Below are 25,733 nucleotides of genomic sequence, written 5' to 3'. Positions count from 1 at the left end.
TCAATCACTATACTAATATTTATAAGTGTACAGATGCCTTTTCTGGTCGTGCAGAACTTGGTGAAAAACGTATGATTGTAACTTTCTCCTGGGACGGCGCAGGCGACTGCTTGAAAGGTAAAGTATACGTGTAGACACAGAACTGGCTACCCTCGAGTCCAGCAAAGTGTAAAACCCCTGGCAAAAATGTGTAAATCAGCAACAAAACGTGTAATTCCTGGGATTTCTGATGATTTTAGCTTGATGTTTAAACAGTTTGATTGGAGTCAAAGTGAAAAATGGTCCTAACAATGTGTAAATATAGGCCTTACAATGAGTAAAATTTCCTCCAAATGGGTAGGTAGAGTAGACTTGCGGTTACAGACAGGTCGTCATCATTGTATTTACCCATGCGCGAGTAACCGGATGTAAACAAATCCACGTGTTTTACGAATGAAGCATTTGGAGTAATAAAGTCCTTTTACTCTAAGGTTGAAATAAAATAATTCAGGCATAAATGCCCCTAATGGGGGAGTTTGTTTTTATTTTAATTTTCTACTAATTAAAAGGGGAAGGAAAATCCAAATTATTTTAAAAAGTGTGGTTCAACTAAATAACTGTAGATTGCATGATGACAAGCCAGGAGAAATCCAGTTATTTCATGGAATACCGGCATTCTGTAAATAAAAGCACGTGGAGAGCTTTAAATATCTTCAATCAAATGCACGTGACTTAATTTGTTTACATCCGGTTACTCGCGCATGCGTAAATACAATGATGACGACCTGTCTGTAACCGCATGTGGTAGAGTAGGCAGCTCTGCAGACGCCGAAAACCGTAATTTTACGACTTCCAACAGAGCCGCATTAATGCACCGATTCCCCCCCCCCCCCCCCCCGAGTAAATACTAGCCTAAAAGGCCTTCAAAATATACCAACGTACCCACCCATCTTGTGTCTCTCTGTAAATTCAATGGTTAGTAGTGAATAACGCGATATGCTCAGAGAAGGTTTCGAGATTACGCTTCGAGATTATCAAATTTCCCGCCAAATACTGGCGATGGCATTTAAAAAATTTAATGATGGCGTTGGCGTTCGAGTTTGATTATCTACCGTACTCTGATTATTGTTTTCAGAGGACCCTCATTTTATACATAAGACTGATTTAAGCATTCGATACAAAATCGATATTATGGTCGCGTGCCGAGTGACTCATGGGAAGTCTCCTTCCTTGTTGGGGAATCCCAAATTCCCGGTATCGCAGTCTCGGTGATTCAGTGAAACCAAGGCATTGGGTCTTGTTGACATGTCTAGATCTGGAACTTACCGGGTAGGTGTTTCCTTTTTTTGCTGATTTTCAGACGTGACATGAGCGCCAGGTAAATTGGCAACGTTGGCTCAACACTTCGTGCAGGCCTGGTGGGTTTGGTAGGCATCATTCCTGGTTGGGGAATCCCAAATTCCCGGTATTAGATCGCAGTCTCGGTGATTCAGTGAAACCACGGCATTGGGGTCTTGTTGACATGTCTAGATCTGGAACTTATCGGGTAGGTGTTTCCTTTTTTTGCTGCTTTTCAGACGTGACATGAGCGCCAGGTAAATTGGCAACGTTGGCGCAACCTTCGTGTCGGTCCTATATGGCACAGGAAGTTGTATTGTGCGTGTGTGTGTGTGTGTTGGGGGGGGGGGGGGGGCGCTGGCAACGAGCTAAGGGGGCTTTCGGCCCCAAGTCATCCTGGGAGGTCTTCAACTTCCTTTGGTATTGGATATTGGACAGGTATATTCGCAGGGCCACAATCCTCCCTTGATTCCGGTCAACCCCGCCTGAGCGTTGACCCGGCCAGGACGATAATGACACGTACGTAGGCCTATACTTAGTACTTTGTCACCAGAGATCGATTCACAGTGTTTGCAAGCAACCACTGTTTCCAGGGGCCATGCGGTTCCCCACTTCCGGTACGCTTAACAACCCCTGGTCGTATCTTAAAGGGGGTACGCCGTTCGTATATTACTGGTGGTCTAGGAAAATAGAAATACCTGTGCACAGTGCTGTAGTGAAGCTATGTACTATGCTGATTTGTATATCTGTCAATGTACAGACGGCAATGTTGAAATTCACATTTAGTGTGTATACATGTACGCAAATGGAAAAAAATCAAACCCAGTTGCAAATTTCACACTTTAAACGAACGGCGTAGGCCTTAAGACTGCAGTCCACTCCCTCGTGACATCGCGTTTAGATTACTGCAACTCACTTCTGGCTGGTGCTTCTGCTGCACAAATTGCACGTCTCCAGAGACTTCAAAATCGTTCTGCTAGACTGAAAACACTCAGTAGCTCCCGTGAACATATTACTCCAGTCCTGTTTAAACTACATTGGCTGCCCGTAAAGCTACGGATTGATTTTAAGCTACTCGTCCTAGCTTCAAGTGTTTGCACAACATGTCACAATTTTATCTAAAACGTGAATTTTATACTCCAACCAGATCACTACGGTCTTCAGACTCCCTGAAGCTGGCAGTACCACGCACTAGGCGTACCATTGGAGATCGTTCCTTCTCAGTTGTTGCCCCAAGGCTCTGGAACGATCTCCCTCTGGCAATGAAATCTGCCAGCTCGCTGCCAGCTTTCAGGATCGAAGAGTCTGAAGACCCACCTTTTCAATAAGGTATTAAAATACCTTTTACGTATATGGCAAGCCAGAGTGGACACAATTCGTATTTTATATCCTTATATATTGTTATTTTATGTGGATATGTATTCATATTTTATGTCCATATATATTCCGACCAATCAGAATGAATTTCTTTATATGCACAATAATTCATTTTATATACACATAAATTCCATTTTATGTCCACATAAATTCAATTTTATGTCCACATAAAATCCGATTTTATGTCCATATAAATTATTTTATGTGGAGATATATTGGTATTTTATGTCCATATAAATTAGATTATATCTACACATAAATTAGACCGGACGAATTTATCACCACATAAATTCCCATTTTATATGGACATAAAATCAGCCAATCAGAATGCCGCTTTATATGTGCTTATATATTCCACTTCCGTATTGAAAACGTCTACTTCCGTATTAGAATCGGTCACTTCCGTATTAAAATACTTTTGGCCAATGGGAACCATCGTTTCATTGGCGCGCGCAACTCCATTGTATTGTGGGCGTGCAGGGGAGTGAGCGTGGCATTGTGTTAAGTGTGCAGAGTTCAACAGTCAACCCTCTGCCTATTATCCGCTGAACAATGACTCTTCCGGCAATTTTATCGGCACAGAACGATTTGAACCGCTCACAATACAATGGAGTTGCGCGCGCCAATGAATCGATGGTTCCCATTGGCCAAAAGTATTTTAATACGGAAGTGACCGATTCTAATACGGAAGTAGAAGTTTTCAATACGGAAGTGGAATATATAAGCACATATAAAGCGGCATTCTGATTGGCTGATTTTATGTCCATATAAAATGGGAATTTATGTGGTGATAAATTCGTCCGGTCTAATTTATGTGTAGATATAATCTAATTTATATGGACATAAAATACCAATATATCTCCACATAAAATAATTTATATGGACATAAAATCGGATTTTATGTGGACATAAAATTGAATTTATGTGGACATAAAATGGAATTTATGTGTATATAAAATGAATTATTGTGCATATAAAGAAATTCATTCTGATTGGTCGGAATATATATGGACATAAAATATGAATATATATCCACATAAAATAACAATATATAAGGATATAAAATACGAATTGTGTCCACTCTGGCTTGCCATATACGTATATGGTAGGCGGGAGGGGACATAAATCAGAATATATCGGCCGATTAATTACTTGCGCCGCAAAGGCCTCCCGCGAATGATGCGCCGCAACAATGCCCCGCTCCTGAAAACACGCCGTAAAAGAATGCGCCGTAAAAATCTCGCCGCGTGACCCAATTTAAACCAATCGGGAGCCAAGGACGGTTTGAATCAGAGACATCGTAACTGCGTGGAGTATTTTCCGGCGGGTTTACGAAGTTACGATGTCTCTGATTGGTTAAAGAAGTGCGCCGCTAAAGTGTCGAAATTTGCATAAGTCCCCTGCAAATCGTGCAGAAGACTCCCGCGAAAATACCTCTGCCGCAAAATTCAAACCGTCCTTGGCTCCTGATTGGTTTAAATTGGGTCACGCGGCGAGATTTTTACGGCGCATTCTTTTGCGGCGTGTTTTTAGCGGGGCATTGTTGCGGCGCATCATTCGCGGGAGGCCTTTGCGGTGCAAGTAATTAATCGGCCGATATATTCTGATTTATGTCCCCTCCCGCCTACCATATACGTAACGTTTTTAAGTAATGTATCTAGGCCTATTTATTTTTAGGAAGTGACTACTTGGCAAGCCCGGCTTACCAAACAGCGACTTTTTCTTGTCCTGAATAGAGAGACGAACTCATTAATATTAAAGTAAGTAAAGTCTCCAGCTCGCCAAACAGGGTAGATTTTTTACCTGTTTGGCAAGCCCGGCTGGCCGAACAGGGTGGCTTTTTAGTGCTGTTTGGCAAGCGGCTCTCCAAACAGGACAAAAAGAGATGCCTGTTTGGCGAGCGGCTTGCCAAATAGACCCGGTGTAAAAGTAACCCACGACCTACCTAGCTGGAGTCCGCCGGACTCTAACTCCTGGGAATCTAAGTCCTACGGTCCTGGACGGCTAGGAGCTGGAGTCCTAGGACTTAGGTTACTAGCAACCAATGTCCTTGGACCGTGACTCCTTAGGAATGTAGGTCCAAAATCTAGTAATCTCCGTCCTAGGTGGACTTCCATTACTAGAACAAACTAGTATTCCAAGTCCTATGCAAAACTACAGTAGATTTTCAAGGAAGATACTCAAAGTGCCTGCACCTAATTTTCATTCGCAGTGAGGTGTTGCAGCTTACCGATTTTCTATGGCAATGGCTTTTACAATTTCATTCGCCTTGTACTGTACATGTATGTACATAAAGAAATCAACAAGTCATTCTGTTTAACTAGATTCTGTATTTAATGCAAGTATTCACAAGGGTTGACATAAATACTAGTATCATACCCTGCTCTTGAATTGGGCTCTCAAATCACTCTGTTTTTAACCAGAATTGATACATATTGTGGTATTGATGTGTTGACAGTGACATGAAGACTGGAACGTAGTTTATTTCTTTTCATTCTCAGACGGCCCCTCATGCCATATCTTTAAGTTCGCCCCGTTTATTGGGGATTTCAAGTGGATACCATCCTCGTTCGTTAACAAGTATCCCCCGCTCTTGGTCTTGCTCCTTATGACATACGGGCCCAGCCAAGGTAACGCAAATTTTCCCCCTTTTCGATCCGATCGTACCAAATTTTTCTTCATGACCTTAGTTCCAACGGGGATATCCTGCAACAAAAAGAAATATGAAGTTTGAGAACAGAAGTTTGCAATACATGTAAGGTGCACATATTTGTCGAAAAAGTGTACCATTAGATTTCGCGCTGGAGAGGAAAAGGCCTATGCTATGGCATGGGGTCTATATATTGATTGAATTTGAAACATCATAACCAAAATCCTACGCAGCGCATCAATAGCCTTCTCAAAAATAAGCTTCCTCCAGTCATCCGGACCTATTTTCCTAGGAAAAAAAGTCCCCAAGACCTCCTTTCCTAGGAATCTAACTCCCCCGGACCTTCTTTTCTAGGAATCCAAGTCCCAAGACCTGCTTTCCTAGGAATCCAAGTCCCCCAGACCAGCTTTCCTAGGTTCCAAGTCCCCAAGACCTGCTTTCCTCGGAATCCAAGTCCCCCAGACCAGCTTTCCTTGGAATCTAAGTCCTCAGATCTGCTCTCCTAGGAATCCAAGTCCAAACTTACCTTAAAATTGTTCTTTGCTGCTCGGCGGATGGACCGCTTCCTCGAAAGACTGCAACGAGCTGGATAGGCATGGTTCCGTAAATAGCGAAAAATAATGTGCGGGTCATGAGGTGTTCTTTCGGTTGATATCTCGGCAGGAATGAAGGCCAATACAAGTTTCCACTTGCGTTTTATAGGCCTAGGCTACACTGATGATCATGATTGAATGTTGAGTCACTCGAATGATTGTAATCGATTATGCAAGATGTAATGAAGAGAAATAAACAAAAGAAGAATAGACCGAGCGGGACTCGAACCAGCGGTTTCTGCTTACTAGGCAGGGACCATGACCACTACACTATGGGGGATTGGCTGGCAGACATCCCAAAACTTTAAATATTTGAACGCATGTTCTATTATATACCGTAGTACATGCGTATGTAATTTAAGTGGGTACGGACATTGGTTACGGGGACCTCAATTTCTGTCACTGTTGTAAAAGAAATCTAAGTCCCCCAGTAATCAAAGTCCTACCTTCCTTTTATATATATAGGAATCGTAGCCCAGGAAGGGAAGTCCGGTTAGGACAACCGTTCCCAAGGAATGGGGGCCCGTAGGGCCCCCATTCCTTGGGAACCAAGGTCCATAGGACCTTGGTTCCGGGCGGACTTGCATTTCTTTTACACCGGTGTAACATCTGTGGTTGTTCCCCATGTGTCAGTGTTTCCAAACAATAGGCAGCTAGAGAGACCACGACTTTTCAATAGGGGGGATACACAGAAAAACTTGTCAATCTACTTTTGAGCGTTCCCAAACAATGAGGGGAAACACTCACACACGGGAAACACTCACATATATTACACCTGCCTTATTTTTATCTCTGTGAGGCGCCGCGATTTATACATGAGCGGCGCCATACAAATATCGTTTTATTATTATTATTATATTATTATAAAGCTGTATGAATCAATGACGTCACTTGATATACCAGGTCATCAAATCATTAGCATACGACAACAAACATGACCCTTGAATACCATTCAACATGTTCAATTTGTAGCGACCCCATTTAAATAAGCTCCGATCCGCTGTACATCTATCCTGTAATGCAGAGGGGGACGGGCTTGTCGTTCAAAACCAGGTGGTGTTCGTCGGCTACGTCACATCAGCTTTCGACGTTATACGACATTCCGTCATGGCGCGAAATTTCTCGGTATATACACTTTTACACACGGAATTTCTTCACGATGGATTTAAACCATTTCTTCTGCAGACATAGGCATAAGGTTTTCACAGATGAATAAATGATACATAAACCACCGGCCCCTGAATCTAGTGTCAGTAAAGGGTCAAATCATTGTAAAAGGGTTCAGGTAGAAGGGGAGCAAGAAATCCAAAGAGTTCTCTGCGGATTCCTTCTCCTTCTTCTTCCTTATCCTTCATGGACATTTTACAATCTTTTAACCCCTTACTGACCCTTATTTCACTGACCTGTGCATAGGCTAAACTATATGACTGGCGAAAAAGATCCCTATGTACATGTCTTCATAAAGGAGTGGTATTGTGATACATTGCGCACATTTCAAGCGTTGAAGACCCCTCCCTGGTACCTAGAGACGGAAAAAACGTGACGCAGCCGAAAATCACAGGGATCAAAGTTCACTTTTTTTGCCAAGGCGCACCGTGCGACCGCATATCAATGATACATAGTTAACTTATCATTTATTCTCCGTGAAAATTTCATAACTATGCCTCAGGGTTCAAATCCATCGAGAAAGATTTTCTGTACCTGTATGTAAAAATGTACAGAGGAGTTTGCGGCTGTTACGGAGTCTCGGAACGACGATAACTGTTTTTTTTCCAAATAGGTCGTCCGCCTGTTAAATGTACAGCTGCATTAGGCTGTATGCTATGCTTTAGTATTTGACACCAGTAAATCAATTACGAAATTTGTTTCTATCGAACAGATAGCGACTGGCTCTGTTTGAGTAACCAGACTGGCAAAATGATTTGACACGAAATCTTGTTCCTGGATACCAAGTGCAGGTTCCTTGTTCCTGACCTTCATTTGGTATTTATTGTCATGGAAGGTATGCGGTGAGACACGTCATGTCAGTCTCGCCTCCCCCCACCTCCGACCCCTTGTACAATTGGTTAACATTTTTTCAGGGAAGCCCTGTCAAGATAGTGACCTTCTACAATGGCAAGTGCCTCCCCACTACAACCGAATATCCTTCCCGGCGACCAACTTGCTGAAGACCTGATTTATACCCTCTGTCAGGAAGTTGGTGGACGGAAATCTGCCTCAGAGTTGTTCTGGTCACTATCTGCAAGCTGGCAACAACAGTTCAAGACGGAGAAGGGCTTCACTCGATTCCTCACGCAGTACAGTGACGTGTTCTCATTTAAGCAGCAGCGCGGGACGTTCATCGTGCAACCACAGACATGTCTCGACATCTGCAAATCTTACACGACCAAGACAGGTTGTCGCGACATGAACAACTGTGGTGGTCTTCACATCTGCAAGTTCTTCATGATTGGCGGGCAATGCAGATTTCCGGATCAGAAATGCCGATTCGGACACAATTTGAAGACCAATCATAATCAAACATTGCTACAGCAGCACAGGCTTTCTTCTCTTCCGCTACCTTACGTAAGAAAGGTCTTTGAATTGAGCCGCAGCAATCTTAAGAACACTTGTCCAAAACCCTGCAAGTTCTACAACGCTGGCAAAACTGGTTGTAACCGTGGCCAGAAGTGTGCACATCTTCACGTCTGTCGGCACTTCCTGAAGAATACATGTACCTTCAACGTCCGCTGTAAACGGAGCCACAACCTGATGGAGCCCCACACTTTGTCCATCCTTCAGAGGCACGAAATCGACACAAGGCAAACCCCCAAAGACCTCCTGACCGCACTTCAGGCCATGCTGGAAGACACTGACGATGACTGTTCCTCAACTGCTTCTGGACACTCCGATCTCGGACAAGCGAATTTCCCATTCGGAGGATTGCTTCATACCTCACCAAGAGCAAACCCACTGCAAGCTCCGTGTTTTTCCCCCGCCAGCAACCTCCAGCAGATGAGGCAACTTTCCGTATCATCCATTGCTGTTGATGACGAGGAGACAGAAATATGTATGTTCTACTTACGAGGTATTACATTCTTTTAATTATAATGGTCATAATCACCCATTTCATTTTTTTATCAGCAGAATGTCGATCAGCATCAATGCATCACAACCGACCAATCTACGTGAAAGACGATGGGAAAGATTAATTTTTGGCGATAACTATGCATGGTATAATCGATTAGAATGTATCTTGTTTTTAGTGTAAAATTTTTGACTGGAGTGGTTCCTATGAAAATGATTCCGTGGGAACCCAGTTAGGGTGGAGAGGGGTTTTTTTACGTCAGGTCAGCGGCAAACAGGCGAGGTTAAGTTGCCGCCCAAACATGCCATACCTATTTCAGACTTTGACTGGAGAATGCAAGTTTCCCCTCTGTATATTTCTAACAGTAGCTTTATTTTGAAAAAACAAAGCAACTCAAGACTCATCAATTATGTTTGTAGGAAAATGTGGCTTTGGAAAGAACTGTCGCATGCACCATAAGGACAACCCATATCAATGGCAGTACTTTGATGACAACACTGAAGAATGGACGGATATGATGGACAGCGACTTGACGGAGGTCAACTACTGCAAGGTTGAGAATGACGAGTGTTTTGTCTGTATGTGGACACCAGCAACTAGAAATACCTCTTCAAGGTAAGAAGAATGGCCTCTTATCATGCTTATAGTCAAACTCACTATTCGTTAAGAGTCCAGATATTCTTTCATATCGTTGGTAGGAAGGGTTTGGCTCGTGTGTATCAAAGTCACAGCTAATGTACTGTAACAATCCGAATTATCTAGTGGCCATGACTGCATTGTGCTGCACTGAGAATGTCTTCCAATGACATTTTCTGGATAGTTAAGAGTTTACAACAGGCACCACCATTTTGGCTAGAACTTGAAATCCTCCAGCAATTAGAACATTTCAAAGCTACGTGAATGCCAATTTCAAGGGCGGGAGTATGTTGTTTGTTTTCCAGAGAACAGCCTCCTATATTTTAAAAATGGGAATTCACTTCATTTTGAAGAAGTTATAATCACTTCGGGGTATCACATTCTCGCCAAAATGGCGATACCTATATAGAGTCAACTCTGAAACATTTGAAGCTAATTGTAACCATAACCACTGAACGCCCGTTGGACTGAATGCTGTCCTTGTTAGAGTTGTAATCTGATCCCGACGATCCTTTGCATTTTCTGCTACCGTCTGAATATCAGTGTCTGCTCACATTTCACTAACCAATTTCCTTCTGGGTTATTTGATTCCATTGATAAAATATTGACTGTTTATGAAATCTTTCTATACCGGTAGGTCATTGGCCGTGAAAGTCGACTTCAGGAATGATGATGCCTTGACAGCGAATTTCCCGGATTTGAAGAGGACTATGAAAGTCCGCCGTCTCAGTACTGCCTCGTCGGTTAAGAAGCCAGCATCTTTCGCGTATGTGACCAAATGGAATTGGTATTGGTTGGATGACAGCAACAAGTGGAGACAATATGGGTCCGAGGTCAGTTGGCACATATGCAAGCTGAACTTCGGCTTGAATTTTAGATTAAAGATTTGACCATAAGCACCACTATTTTCGCTGAAATTGAAATCCTAAATCAATAAGAGCTCCTTCAAAATGAAGTGAGTGTCAATTTCAAGGGTGGGAGTCTGTTGACTTGAAATTGGCAATCACTTCGTTTAGAAAGAGTTCTTATTGCTTTAGGTATTCAAGTTCTAGCCAAAATTCTGGTGCCTATGGTCAGCCCTTAACCTTAACAGTCTTTGCCAAGCTTGTTCATTGAAGCATATAAAAGGTGAACAACCATGTTTTTTTGCTGTCTTACACCTCCCTGATGGCCCTCAAAAGAGTAAAAACGCCATTTTTTGAAATTTGAAAAATAGCCAACTTACATGTAACTCATTTTCAGAATGATAAAACGGTGAAGTCCAATGCCACTGCGGAGGACATAGAGGACGCATACCTTACTTCAACTGGTCACTTCCAATTTGATACCACGGAAGGTCAAAAATATGACCTTGACCTAACGAGGATGGTGCAGAAGAACATCCAATACGCGACGGAGAGGAAGGTTCGTCGGCGACCTGAGTTCATTGACTGGAAGGAGGAGGCAAAGAAGAGAGGGTGGGTTTGTTTTCCTCTCTAGTTGACTTGTATAGTACTGTGGAACCCCAATTAGACGACCAGTCATATGGGACCGCGGTCGGATGGTCGTGTTACCGTGGTAGTCGCGTTAGTGAGGTTGAGAATCGGGAAACGAAATTCATGATTTGGTTTTTCCGGCTAAAACAGCGTCCCGGCGGCTTGTGTGTATGCTGTGCTATAGCTACCGTATTTCCTTGGTATCGAGGTAAGGGCCACAATGCTCTGGAATGCTCTTTTGAATCAGCAAACATATCAACTCGATAGGTTCTCGAAAAAATATATAAACGCGCTTATACGTTTTACATCCTAGTGATAGTAAAATGGGTTTTGGATTTATGGTTCTGTTTACGTGACATACACAACAAAGGCATATATACATGTAACCATGACTTTTTAAAATGTTATATTCTACCCGTTTCAACACAGTCGAACAACCAGTGAGAGTTCAGACCATTCCAAAGCTGGTCCTAGGGGTCCCGCGAAGTCCGCCAAGGGAAACCTTAATACTGCCAGCGGTGGTGGAGGGGATGCTACGAGGGGAAAAGTTGATACAAAGAAGGACAAGATCCTGATGTCGTCTTACATTCCGGAGCATTGGGATATTTACGGAGCTGGCGGTGATGACGGTGTTCAGTATGTGAAAGTAGGTACTCTACCTCCGGTTGTCAAAATTTATACCATACTGGTATGGGAATAAATATACTGTATCCCTCAGTTATATGGCACTGTGTAACCCGCCAGCCATGAAGGATTTCCTTTATGGCCTAGTTCTTGGCGCGTTGGCCCCAGAGCTTGAAGCTATGCAGCGTTGAGTGCGGTCATGAACTAGATGGAAGTAAAACCTAGAAAATGAGGTGGTCAGGATAAAGCCGGTTAACTCTTCTCGAACACCAATAAAATCCATATCAACACATTTTTGGTTGTTAAGATAGTTTGTACCTTAAATCAATTGCTTCTGGAACAATGGCTCAGATCACTTACATCTCGTGGAGTTTATGGTTGAATCTTTCAACAGCGGACTGACCAATGACATTGACGAAATGTCTTGCACTATGCTTTCAGTTAGCCAAATTCGGTGAAACAGCCCAGGAATACCAGCGTATAGAAGCGAGATTCAAAGCAAGCATGCCCAGCAGTAGCATAACATCTATCAAGAGGGTCCAGAGTATGGAAGTATTCGATGCTTATGATAGGTAGGTTTGTGAATTAAGTTTCTGAAATGAGACGAAGAGGGCTGGGAATTTGAAATATCTTCATTATGCATTTGTAGTCCAGGCGATAAGCGCCATAAAACAACAAAATCTTGCAAAATGGTAAAAGCACCAAGTTTGGTACACCTACTTTATCATGTACTAAACAATTTCAGGACGGGTGACATCTGAAAAACGCCCCCTGGCGGCCGCCGCATTGAATTTCAAAATGGCCGCCGTTTTTGAGTAACTTCTGTTCTGAATTAGATACAGAGATGATTTAAACGTCTTACCTCGTGTTCTTGGGTATATATGGTAAATCAGTTATACCTAAGGGGAGTTGTAAGATAACCTTGTATAGGAGACATTCCTCAATCCCACATTCGTATAGCTGGAGACAAGCCAATTTCCACCATTCTGTAACATGCTGGCGGCTACAATGGAACAAGCTGCCAATAGGTTGCAAGGCTGATACCTTTACCCTAAGTTCAACGTGACCTGCAGATGTTGATGTATCGTGGACATCTACTACGATAACATACATGCACATTTGCCCGGAACAATTGTCTTTGTAAAAGTCTTGGCCATAAGGACCCAAAAGAGGCTTAGGCGAGGAGATTGACCTCCCTAGGATATATTTGTATAGACTCTCCTGGAAGCTCTTCAGTTGAAGCTGTACCAATCAGTATTTTTCCGTTTTCGACAGGAAGAGAACGGTGATGAAGAAAAAAGGAAAAAAGGACCCAAAAGAGCTTCTCCTCTTTCACGGAACAAAAGCGGCCAATATCAGGCCAATTTGTGAGCAGGGCTTCGACTGTCGGATCAGTGGTTCAAGAACAGGTACCATGTATGGAAAAGGGACCTACTTCGGGACTGAGGCGAATATTGCCGCGAATTACGCCGATAGCAAGTCGATGTTCGTGTGTAACGTCCTGGTTGGAGACTACTGTCAAGGGATGTCACACTATGTCCGGCCACCACCAAAAGACCCACAGAGGAGCAATGAGAACTTTTATGATTCCTGCGTGGATAACATGAGTAAACCAAAAATGTATGTCATATTTAAACCTGAGCAGACCTACCCTGAGTATATCATTGAGTACGAATAGGCTTATTAACTTACCACGCCATTAGGGCTGGTCCCTGAGTGGTCGAATTGCACAAGAGAATATCCCAACATGTAAAGCGTCGAAGATACTCTAAAGCCCGCAGCACACTAGCCGCCAACTTTGGCGACAAGAAGCGTTCGGCTGACGCCTCTCGACGCCAAAGTTGGTGGCCAGTGGATCCCGGTCAGAGCACACCTGCCCAGAATTGGCGTACAGTAGCATCTTTTCCACCACTTTAACCCATCCTGGGCCATGCAGCGCGAAATCATGTGACATCAAGACGCAAGCTGATTGGCCATAGCCTCGCCGCCGACGCCAAGTCAGGCAGCAATCCGTAGCACACCTGGCTTCTTCTTGCGTTCAAACGCGGCGACACGCGTCAAAAATCAAACATGTAAGATATTTGGCGTTTAGTTGCGGCAAGTCGCGTTCGCCGACGCCGTTCGTAGTAGACTAGGGATTTTTCAGGCGTTCAGGACTCTTGCGGCAAAAAACGCCTGTGAACGCCGAAGTTGGCGGCTAGTGTGCTACGGGCTTTAGTTCAAACTGGGCTTGAGCATCCTGGCATCAGAGGTTTTCAATATACTCCCCCTGTCGATATTACTAACCCCTGGTGAAATCCATCCCCTTCAGACTTATTGTAGCGGTAGAAAAAAATGCGCCCAATCAGAGCGCAGCGATCAAACGTTGCAGCATCGTTATGCAAGCACGCCTTTTCATTGCATGATTGCTACGATTATACACTACGATCGGCGATTGCCGTTACCAATTGCGCATCCCTACGCTGCTTATCGAATAATACAATACATGTACAAGTAGTTGGAACAGCGCAGTGGATTTTATTGCTTTTTCTCAGGGTTTTGTATGACGAAGGAGGAAAAAAGCCTGATCTCAGGATGGGGCTTGATCGAGAGGATCGGAGGGTCAGGTTCGGATCAAGATCTAGGCTGGTCTGTTTGCTGATAGACAGAATAGCTGTGTTTTAAACGTTTGGCAAATAATCTTTTAAATGAGGATCCGCTGAATGCAATGAATTGGGTTTGACTCGCTCAGGTCAAGAATGGATAATAACTAACCTGGTTTCTGCTGTCGAATGATATTCCAATAATTGGCCTGTTACTCTACTTTAACATAACGTGTTTTTACTATGTACGTCTATTCCTTACTTTGCTATATAAATAAGCAAATTGGAGTTCCTACACGCAAAATTTCCTTGGGCCTACCACCGTACTTCCAATGATGATGCCGTTTATTTAGTGACATTTGCTTCCACAAAATTTATGAAGACGTATAGACTTCTGTTCTTGCTTCCACACACATACATGTACAGACATGTAAACTAAAGTTTTTTACAATTTAAAATGTGTAATGCTTTTTTTGGCACTACATGTATTTCTGTGATCGAAGGAATGTCAATTTCAACGTTTTAACGAAGGACGTAGGACGTTGAAGAGGAGCACGGTAACTTGTTCGTTTGTGCTGTCGAGGTTTGTCTCAAAATTTCATTGTATAGTTCTTGGACGAGGAGTACAATTGGAGAGCACTGGTTGTTTTTCTCGATAACTTATATCTTGATTTTGATCTAGTCCTAACCCTTTCTAAAATCTTATGTATGACCTTTTTATAATATGTTGTTCACTATCATCACATAGCGTCTTAATGACTTGTACGCAAAACCTATTCATTTATCAAGATTACCATGCTTTGCTGCTATTTATCTGTTAGAAAGTATACTAACTGTAAAAGCGTTCATGTTATGCACTTGTAGGCGTTTATTTACCTACGAAATTGTAAGGGAAAAGCAGTCAGAGATAGGCTGCAGAATATGTGCCAAATGTGCAAAAAGTCACAAAATTAAAAAGAAAGTAACGAAACAAAATGAAATGAATAAAATGAACAAAATAAGCAAAATAAGCAAAATAAACAAAATAAATAAAATAAAATAGAACAAAATAAAATAAAATAAAATAAAATAAAATAAAATAAAATAAAATAGAATAGAATAAAAGATAAAACAAAAAATAAACAAAAAACAAAAAACAAAAAAAACGAATAAACATTAAAAAAAACACGAGTAGTCGCTAAAAGTGTAACTTATCATTCTCATTACCAGCGTCGCCTATACTCTTCTGTCGTAATGAATTGTGGACGTGAATTTGAGTCACTATTTCCGCAGGTCGTTCATCACGGAAATCAAATTGATGGGCGGGCTAGCAATGGCTAGCAATTCGATAAAACGACAGATTTTTCCTCTTCTTTAAATAAACGATAACCAGAAATCGAACATATTATTATCATTGAGATGTTTCAAGGGTCATTGGCGATACAAACTGCCCCATCTCCTTAGGGAAATATAGTATGACTACTTTGACTTGTCGATGGTTGTAATCAGTTTTGGGAAGAGGTGAAAGTAGAAACTTTACCGCCCGGCTAGACTCTTTCACCAGTCTCCTCCATTCACTCATTACAGTGACTTGTACTTGGCGGCATTTCACTCGTCATGAACTAGATTTGGGGGCGTCGGCTTCCGGTGTCCGGACACGTTTTTTTCACAAAGATGGGTAACCTCGAGCCAAGTGAAAAACCAGGAATACCACGGAGCGCTCAGTATTGACAGTGCATCCACTGTATGCACTGAAAATGTATGACTCAATCAACGAGGCCTCCTCGACCCTCCGCTGCGCGGCGGATAGGGTCGAGGTTACCTGGACTTCCGCTCGGCCCACAATTTCTATGTTGAGGGTGACCATAGGTTCCACCATTTTGGCTTGAACTTGAAATCCTAAACAGCAAATAGAACGCTTTCAAAATGAATTGAATGGCAATTTCAAGGGTGCGAATCAGTTCTTTGTCTTCCAGAGAATTTACTCCCATCCCCGCAAGTGGCATTCACTTCATTTTGAAGTTCTAATTGCTTTAGGATTAGTGAGATTGGTACAAATGTAGATTTATTTTTCTCCATGTGATGGCGCTGTCAAACTATGACGTATATGTAGCGGTAACTTTGGAATTTTCACCGAAACGCTGGTGGACGCTGACATATGTTTGGGGGAGATTTGGTGAAGTAGTATACGTTAATAGCACGCTCGTATGAGCTGGCATTCGTTGATGTGTTGGGTTTTATGTACTGATGTGCTTGCTGTCTTATTTGTAATATACAAGTAGATCTGTCACACGGTGCCGCTGAGTGGAGATTGTGTTAAATTGGCCTGCATTAGGCAGTATAATGTGTTGTTTGGAGCGTCGACTGGCGTGGCAATGCACTGGTAATATCTGCAAACATAAGTTGTTGTTTTAAAAAAAATGTAAGTCAAAGGGACAACTTGGGCGTGGGATTTTCCTTGCCAGGAGGATAATTCCCCTGCTTGACACCATGCGCCGCCACTAATTCTGATCTCTGTGGATTATTTTCGCCATTTGGACTTGGCTTGCAAATTTCAGGCAGGCCGAAGGCTACCCGCCGTTCTATTGCATTATTGTTTATTGCAGTTCAGTGATTTTTCAGTGATCCTATTTAATTGGAGAAGTTGCGGTCCTGCTGGAAGCCAGTTTTGTACGAAAAACCAACAAGTCTTATGCCAAGTTGGCCCTTTAAGCTGCATTACTTACAGCCTTGAGTAACATACACCAATGAGGCCTGTGTGTAAGGTCCTTCGGTCGCTACCTGTATTCATAGGTCAAGCAACATCACAGAATTCTTGATCTGGTGTCATTTCCATTTTTTGTTGAACAGTATCAAACAAATCGGCGAAATATTATGATTTACACCTGGCCCAGATTTGTCGAATATTCATGTCTTAATGGCAATAAATGGTACTTTTTAGGCTGCCATTAGCATTTGACTTAATTTATTTGACATTATTGTATTGTATCATTCATTGGCTCCGCCTGGCCACTACTTCGCAGGATCCCACATGATTATCAGTAAAAACAGGACAGTCAGTTGTACCGGTTGGGCTCTATCAGTAAGAAGTAGTTTTCCGTTCCAATCAAGTAAACCACTCAAAAGTTGGAATCAAATACATCACGAGAACCATCTCAACAGGTAAATAGTAAAAGCTGCAGGCCGAAGCCCCATGGCGTATGGGGCGCGAGAAATCTCTCCGAACACTAGTAGGGGGTTTTTACGGTTTCTCTTTTTCCTGATTTATCCGACAAAAGTCCGATATTGTCAGACTTTTCCCTGAAAGGTAGGATTGTGATATGCTTCGTTATGAGTTGAAAATATTTGGCTTGAGTGAATTTGCCGCTGTGTCCGGAGAAAGACACTTGACACATCCCGTTGACAATTCAAATTTGTCTTCAGCCTCCTGATATTAAGATACAGATCATGACAAGGACGCTACGCCAAACAAGCCGGGTAACGCTCCCACTTCTTCTTCTGTCTAACTGTCTGTCACTGTGAATGGTTATTATCAGGAAATAACGAATTGTGACATGAGTAGCATATATATACCGTTTATTTAAGCGTTGGTCTTGTACAATAAATGAGTAATAAATGTATATACGTGTACGCAGTGGACTGGCCTCGTCCTGTCGCCCGGTACATCGAGGGTATATCAGGATGACGAAATGGACTGGATAGGAGTTTAGCTTTTGGCGATTTGTCACCATTTACGCCCTGTGATCGGACAATAACACACAAATGAACAACGCATGTTCCTTTCCTTATTTAATCACAACACAAGTTGACGGAGATACAATTTAGGTAGAAAATTCCCGATTTCCTGCTTCTGCTCTCGTAACTTGCTGCTGCTTCCAAGGCAAATTATCCGACAGCAAGTTACGCCGCCGATGTAACAAATTTCACCATCTGAAACATCAATATACTGTAAACCCCGTTATGGCACCCACGCCCTGAAAATTATTAGACACTGGCAGGGAATGACCAGAGCGTGTGCAAATACAGTTGGTGGAGTGGTTGTGTAAATTTTCAGATGGGTATCCGAATTACAGGAGTGACGACCGTATTTAACAGAACTCGTCCTTAAATTTCAAGCTCAAAATATGATCTGGCCGCGTGAGACACTATACTGTCACTGATGAAAGTCTAGCAGTTTTGTTCTTAAGAGTGACAACATCCTGAGAAAGTGGCAGAAATCATTCCGCCACTACAATCGTCCATTTGTATGGAAACTCCACTGGGTCGGGCAAAGCAGCAACCTCCTTCTCAATGTCCTCGTCACTGATCGCGCCCAACGCCGACATGTACCTCCGTCGCAGCATGTAGCCATATTGTTCACGACTGACCTTGACCTTATACGTCCTCTCCACTGGAGAGTCCGGGGTGAACTTGTAGCCACATTTTTGAAGAACCGATTCACAAATGCGTACAGACGCTGAATAATCAAAGCTTGAATATTCACCAGTACTTTTAAGGCGTTTCGCAACGTCTTGGCTAAAAAATCCTCCGTCTCCAAATGTTATTATGACTTTTCCTCCTCTGCGCAGCTGCGACCGGATGTTTCGCCATGTCTCCTCAAGCGTTTCTAATGGTAAATGGTGAAAACTTTGATTGATGATCAACGCATCATAGGTTTTCTTAAGGCGGGAAAACTCCAGTCCGTCCAGGTTGATGCACTCTGCATTGGGGACTCTCTGTTTGACCACTTGAAGCATGTGCGGGCTTGGGTCCACAGAAGTAGATGTTTTGAAATGGTAGCCCCTTTCAAAGAGGATGCGCTGTATCCAGCCGGTTCCGCAGGCAACATCAACGAAGTCTTGGTCATTGGAGAGGCGGCCATACTGTAATGATACAAATTTGAATTACATTCTGACGTCACATTTCCAATAGCCAACCAGGTTGGAGTAATGTTCATTTGGTACAATGTAAATCGTGGTCAATGATCCTCTGCGCAAACAATTGGTCAGTCGTGTGTTTGGAACCAGTTGCGTGATGTAGCCTTTGTGTTGTCTTCGGCCCCACTCCCAATGAATGATGTTCACGGCATCATCAGAAATGGTGATTGTCATGGTCCAGTCTAGTAGAAAATCTTGGGGGAGAATATAAGGATTACTCGTCCCACGATTTCTCATCTCGCGGTTTATAATAAGCCTTTTCTGCCCCAAGATTTTCTTTACTTCACTAGACCATGACGATCAATTTCCGATGCTGCCGTAAACTTCTCCATTCAATGGCAATCTATGTGTTCAGCATTGATGATACTAGTAATGCAAAATCATACTATTCTATAGCAATCATGTTCAAGGAATTCATAACACATCTCAGACACTCAATTTAGAGAGTAGCTTCACGGCATGTATGGAATAACTTAGTATCGTATCTAGATTACCCTGAAATCCCTTTGCGAAGTAACCATTCATCGACTAAGTACCGGTAGATAGGAAAGAAAGGAAACTGAATTCTTTGATGAATTATTGACAGACGTGAAGCATAATATCTATTGAATACCTCTTCGTATAACGCACGTCCCTTTCGTTTTGTCTTGTTAAAATAGGTATCTGTCATCAGTGTTCGGTTTGTTGTGCGGATATGTATTTACTATGAACTCAATGCATGCCAACTGGTTGCTAACTGGGAATGTCCCCGTTTACGGAAGGGGGGGGGACTGGTTATGCTTTTAGTGTATGTAGGCCACAAACGAAAACACGCTACGCTTGCAATAGCCTATACATATATGAACAGTTTGTCTTTACTTTGACGACTACCATTAACTTGGATTAGTTAACTTCCTACGTCAAAAACTGCAACAGCAATCTGTTTGAGTCTTAAAGGGGTAATATAGGCAGGAGCTAGGCAGGCAAGATAAAGTTACACAAAGTCGCCAATAGGGGTCTCTCACATCTCACAGTACGTCGAAATGATTCACCTTTGTACGAGGAATATAATTATTTAGTGCTGAATCTGACATGACGGCCCTCACTGTGTATATTAATCACCTGAAGATGGCCAAATTAGCCCCTCTGCTCCTGCCTATGGTCCCCCTTTAATGACAAGATGCATTTAATTTAAGAAACATACACAAATAGACCTATCGAGGCTAGCAGGTGGAAAATTCAATCATCATTTCACCACAAAGAGCTGCTTCTGTCAGCAGGTATGAGACAGCTACCGGGGCGGGCGGGGACTATTTCTTGTGGGGCCTTGTGGTTCAGCGTTTGGTTTAGAGTCCAATGGGGGGGGGGGGCCTTCCCCCAATGTACTGGCTAAAACCTGTCACTTTCAGAGAATTTGGACCATCAAGCTTGGTGGGACAAATTCGCCCGGCAATTTGTATCGGCAATGGATTGCCGAACCAATTTGTCGCGGCAATGTGGTGGTGTACGTGCAATTGGTCCACCAATATTTCGTGGTGTTAGCGCAGCTTATTTGAGATATTGCAAGTGTAGGGTGTTTGCGCCTGTGGTCTAGTGTAGACATACACTGAAAGCAAATAACCAGGGTCCCCCCTCCGTAACCGGGGGCTTTAAGAACCAGTTGGCGTGCATTGATTACATTGGACAGTTCATTAACTTGAGGCATGACCGCCCCTAGTATGATATGCATTGATCAGGCCAAGGTCCCTTCACACTTATTGGCGAAAACTTTTCGCTGCCTGTAGCGAGGTCGTGGTAAGTTGCTGAACAGTGGGTTGGCATTGCGAATCAACGGATCACTTGTGACCTAACTTCTAATTAGTGGTTAGGCCTATGGTGTGGTTTTGTTAGGTCTATTGACGATCTCCAATAAAATAAATCGCATTAAAATAAAACCCGTATCGGCCTATCTTGAACCCTTACAGATATTGATGCAAAGGCGAATGGTACAACCATTAGACAAACTGGTATCGCCAACCCAAAGTCCATCTTCGATTCACTCATAGACAAACAATTTTGAATGGCATATAAAGACAATGCGCATAATATCGTGGCGTGCATATTCAAAAACGGTATCATCAGAACGGTCAGTCTATAGAGTACTGTAGAACGGAAAATGTTCGCCGCAGAATATCGCGAATCAAGATATTTTTTCTAATCAAATTTAAATTGTCTACTTTGACATAGAGCTCTTATAGTGAATAGTCGCTGCAGTTTGGATGGCTTATTAGAATACTCAAATCCACTGTAAACATGTCTCATCGTGTCGGGTGAATCTAGGTAAAAAAAGCAACGGAAAAAAAGACAACCGTTGCTTTTTTACCTGTTGTCTTTTTTTCCGTTGTCTTTTTTACCGGGCTTTTTTTCCGTTGTCTTTTTTCCGTTGCTTTTTTTACCGTATACCGTGTCGGGTAGGCCAATGTAGTACAAAAAAATGGGTTTAAAATACGAGTAATTATGCAACGGTCATTCAAGAGGTGTGGAATTTGTGTTTGTTAGGGGTAATAATCATACGTGCTAATTGACAAGACTTTTCTTGAAATGGACATTTTGATGTGGTGTTTGTAAAAGCCTATACCAAACTGTGATACTCAACCAAACCATACTTTTATACGGAATAAAAAATGCACTGTACATGTGGCGTAAGTGTTCCCAAACTTTTTGTGGGTAGTGTCTATTTTAGGAGATATCATATGGAAATTTCAAGTATTCATTTACTTTTGACCGGAGGTGTACACACACTTCGCGTCTGCAAAAAAACAACAACACAGAGCAAACGCCTACGTGCGTAAACCTGTTTCGAGTCAAGTTGCGAAAACACCCTTTCATTTACTTCGGTTTAAACTTGTATGATCATGCATCGCCTCAATAGACAAACCTCGATGTGACTTATTATGCAGAGACTGACCTTTTGACATGCTGTTTTACAGGAATGCAAATTCAAATCCTCAGATAACACTCTCCTAAGTTTTGTTATAGTCGTGTGATAAACATTCTAGATTATGATCATCTCATCTTTTCATTCTCTTGACACATTTGACATCACACATACTAAGCATGGTATACATATATAGCCTATATATGCCGACATTAAATTATCTTCATGTAGCAATTTGAATAAATCATCACCGCGTTCATATTCAGAAACCATAAACTTTAATACAAGTCGTGTATTTCAAAGAGTTTAATCACAACACGTGTTCATCGTTTATGGTTCGACATATTTCCTTTCTCCGCGGGGAATAATACAGTCTTTCCTCCTCGACTTGATATATTGGTCATAGAAATGACCTCTTGCCTGATCCCGAGGAACACAAACCATTCTACTGGATGTTTCAAATGAACGAAATAATAAAGATTTTTAGAACGATCTTGAAGGATGTGTTTATCAAAACAGGAGTAAACGTCCAAGGATGGAAAAATACCAAGGCACTGTTTCGAAATGATTTTGAAATCAAATCATCATGACAGCCATTTTGTCCCTACCTGTTGCTACGGATGAAGTAGGCAACGTCTGCTCAATAGCCATTTATCTGGGTCTGGTAAAAAAACAAGAGATTTCCGCTGCAGAATATTTTCGCTGCAGAATATTTTAGAGTTTGGCAGAGTTACGTGAAGCCTACCCCCCCTAATAATTGCGTCACGAGGAAGGAAACAATGGGATTCACGTCCGACGTCGTAACTGTGGGTGCGGTGCGTCATGAATGTAGGATCGGCCAACGCGCGGTCCATATGGAATGCGACAAAACTGTACCGGAACCAGAATTGTCATGGGTCTGCACAAATTTTTTCAGATTCGATGGACATGATGGATATATGCATTTTGTTTACACTTTACATACAGTGTATACGTAACCATTACACTCACTACATTGTGTGAGTTTAATAATAAGCCCTTTTTCGCACTTACTCGTAGGTTGCAAACTATTAATTCAATCAAAGTTTGTGATTTGAAATAATCATGCTACGACTCAACATGATTTGAAAATAAAAGAATGAAAACGCCAACTTTGTGTTTTTTTGAAACCATGGATTTGCGCACCATTAAAGGTATTTAAATAATTTTCGTATGTTTTCCTGGTTTTGAAAAAACGATGGTTTGATTACTAAAACTGCTGGTTTGAATACAAAAAATTGTCTAAAAAATTGGATGACAGAAGTAAAATATATTCATTTATTGTTTAAATAATGGAAATTCCCACATAGCGCCTCATACATTGTGACTGCAGAGGATCACTGACGCCTAGTAGTTGTTTGGCGAATGCACTGACCGTTGCTAAAATTGTAGTACATGTATTACAATATAGGGAGGTCAGCAATATAGTTTGACGAAACAGGACTAAAGCTTAACAAGAATAGGCAGAACCCAGGGTCGGAACGGGAAGGCGAAATAGACGAAACAGGTATAATAGTAATTAGGCGAAACAGGAATTAGGCGAAATAGGATATCGGTGAAACGGGAATTGTAGGCGAAACGGGAATACACCAGTACTCCGTCCCTATTACCATCCCTGAACCTGAACATCTACCTAATCAGGTTCTATGAAATTACCTTGGTGAGGACTTCCACGAGTTCGTCCGCAAACTGATCCCTGAAAGTTAACATCTTGTCATAATCTGCGGCGATATTGGCGTAATGGTCTTGACAAGCCATGATGGTATTCAACATACACGCCCAAGCACAGAAAATGTTGTCACTGTCCGCAGTATTCCACACCACTCCTTGACGCATTGAGTGTGAATGATTTATATCGCCAGTCACCAGACAACAGTACAAAAAGCTATAATTGAAGGTATTAAATGAAATACTTTTTATGACTTAAGCATGTTTAATATTGATTGTGCTGTATTTGGCTACATGACACGTATGATTCCAGCATATCTATACTATAATGCGCGTTGTGGCCGCTATTTAGGAGGTAATTTTTGTTTCAAAATTATGCCTTGGAAATGCGTCGAATTCTTGCAACCTTTGGCTTCGTAGGTCTGGATCATACGTAAGAGTGTCACTGAGGGTGTCATACGTCGAATATCTTCGTGGTTTTAGAATAGATAACAACTTTTCAGAGAGCACGTCGACTGGAGAGCTCCGCTCATTCTCAAAAGCATACACAAACTTCACGCATATTCTCCCTGCCACATCAGTATTAGCTTCCAGCACGTATGTAGTGCTATACAACCTGGTCCATGGTGCAGGGTATTAGCAGGGAGATTAATGATTGGCCTATTCTATTTTAGTTCTATTCGAGAAACACTGACCTGAGTGATGAGGCAAATTCTGCAGAGTGGCCTACCGGAACATGCAGTCAGGGTATCAATAAACAGTTATGCCAGGATGGACAAAATATGTACAGTGGCCAGCGCTTGCTCTTTGATTTATTCTTTACTGACTGACTATAATGCGCGTTGTGGCCGCTATTTAGGAGGTAATTTTTGTTTCAAAATTATGCCTTGGAAATGCGTCGAATTCTTGCAACCTTTGGCTTCGTAGGTCTGGATCATACGTAAGAGTGTCACTGAGGGTGTCATACGTCGAATATCTTCGTGGTTTTAGAATAGATAACAACTTTTCAGAGAGCACGTCGACTGGAGAGCTCCGCTCATTCTCAAAAGCATACACAAACTTCACGCATATTCTCCCTGTCACATCAGTATTAGCTTCCAGCACGTATGTAGTGCTATACAACCTGGTCCATGGTGCAGGGTATTAGCAGGGAGATTAATGATTGGCCTATTCTATTTTAGTTCTATTCGAGAAACACTGACCTGAGTGATGAGGCAAATTCTGCAGAGTGGCCTACCGGAACATGCAGTCAGGGTATCAATAAACAGTTATGCCAGGATGGACAAAATATGTACAGTGGCCAGCGCTTGCTCTTTGATTTATTCTTTACTGACTGATGTTGTCAGTTTGAATTGCGTTCTGCATCTCTCCATGCGCCTGGCTTTGGTCCGACAGTGGTATTGGGTACGGGAGTGGGTAGGTGATATGCCTAATATGTGAGGGCCTTATTTGGAACAGGGCCTGCTGTCACTGGTCTCAATGCATTGTGCAAAATAGCGTACTCCAATCAATCTATTGGGGGTTGCATGTAGCAGATAGCAGCAATTAAGTCCCTAAATGCAGTTCATTTCGTGTTTAACCTTTAATAAAACTTCAGTAACGTTAGAAATTTAATGTAGCTCAATCATCGTGCCCATTTAACTAATGTATATACATTTCAACTTTGCCCGCTCCATGGGTATATGCTAGTATTGACAATGCGAGGTAAAACCGAAAAGAATTGGTGAGTTTGCTATGATTCATACGGTGGCCTGTAAGGAACACATGTCTATTTGTATTGTACATTCATATTTACTTGTACAAACGCAATTTATTGCTTCTTTTAATAAATTATGATGGTATAATCAAACTTTCTATTTCTTCAACTTCTTCAACTAGCACCGCGAGGCTGGTCCATGCGTTTGTGACCTCACGGTTGGATACCAACAACGGGCT

General features: G+C 42.2%; 2 protein-coding genes across 4 annotated transcripts; one reads left to right on the top strand and one right to left on the bottom strand.

Moving 5' to 3' along the window:
* Window positions 1-1,237: 1,237 nt before the first annotated feature.
* On the top strand, window positions 1,238-16,482 carry LOC135497396 (zinc finger CCCH-type antiviral protein 1-like). 3 transcript variants are annotated; one of them, XM_064787271.1, is made up of 8 exons: window positions 1,238-1,308; window positions 8,019-9,004; window positions 9,424-9,619; window positions 10,278-10,473; window positions 10,883-11,097; window positions 11,545-11,761; window positions 12,181-12,311; window positions 13,015-16,482. In XM_064787271.1, exons 2-8 carry the CDS (start codon window positions 8,050-8,052, stop codon window positions 13,415-13,417), a joined length of 2,313 nt encoding a protein of 770 aa, XP_064643341.1. In that variant the 5' UTR covers window positions 1,238-1,308; window positions 8,019-8,049; the 3' UTR covers window positions 13,418-16,482. The 3 variants fall into 3 exon arrangements, with proteins under 3 accessions (XP_064643341.1, XP_064643339.1, XP_064643340.1); XM_064787269.1 differs by lacking the exon at window positions 1,238-1,308 and adding an exon at window positions 1,319-1,525; XM_064787270.1 differs by lacking the exon at window positions 1,238-1,308 and adding an exon at window positions 4,370-4,454.
* A 1,384-nt stretch (window positions 16,483-17,866) lies between these two features.
* LOC135497402 (malonyl-[acyl-carrier protein] O-methyltransferase-like) lies at window positions 17,867-23,959 on the bottom strand. The gene is made up of 2 exons (XM_064787278.1): window positions 23,787-23,959; window positions 17,867-19,162 (listed from the first exon to the last, which is right to left on the bottom strand). The coding sequence occupies exons 1-2, from the start codon at window positions 23,901-23,903 to the stop codon at window positions 18,518-18,520; spliced, it is 762 nt and encodes a 253-aa protein (XP_064643348.1). The 5' UTR covers window positions 23,904-23,959; the 3' UTR covers window positions 17,867-18,517.
* Between the last annotated feature and the right edge of the window lie 1,774 nt (window positions 23,960-25,733).

Source organism: Lineus longissimus, chromosome 12 (assembly GCF_910592395.1).
Source record: "Lineus longissimus chromosome 12, tnLinLong1.2, whole genome shotgun sequence".
Lineage (NCBI taxonomy): Eukaryota > Metazoa > Nemertea > Pilidiophora > Heteronemertea > Lineidae > Lineus > Lineus longissimus.
Note: the sequence above shows the minus strand (reverse complement) of the source record. Positions and strands in the feature narration are given on the sequence as shown.

Coding starts and splice junctions, on each gene's coding strand:
- LOC135497396 (XM_064787271.1), top strand. CDS start 8,050: ATGGCAAGTGCCTCCCCACTACAACCGAATATCCTTCCCGGCGACCAA. Junction 9,005..9,423: donor ATGTATGTTCTACTTACGAG/GTATTACATTCT, acceptor TTATGTTTGTAG/GAAAATGTGGCTTTGGAAAG. Junction 11,762..12,180: donor ACGGTGTTCAGTATGTGAAA/GTAGGTACTCTA, acceptor CTATGCTTTCAG/TTAGCCAAATTCGGTGAAAC.
- LOC135497402 (XM_064787278.1), bottom strand. CDS start 23,903: ATGTTGAATACCATCATGGCTTGTCAAGACCATTACGCCAATATCGCC. Junction 19,163..23,786: donor TCGTGGAAGTCCTCACCAAG/GTAATTTCATAG, acceptor GTATCATTACAG/TATGGCCGCCTCTCCAATGA.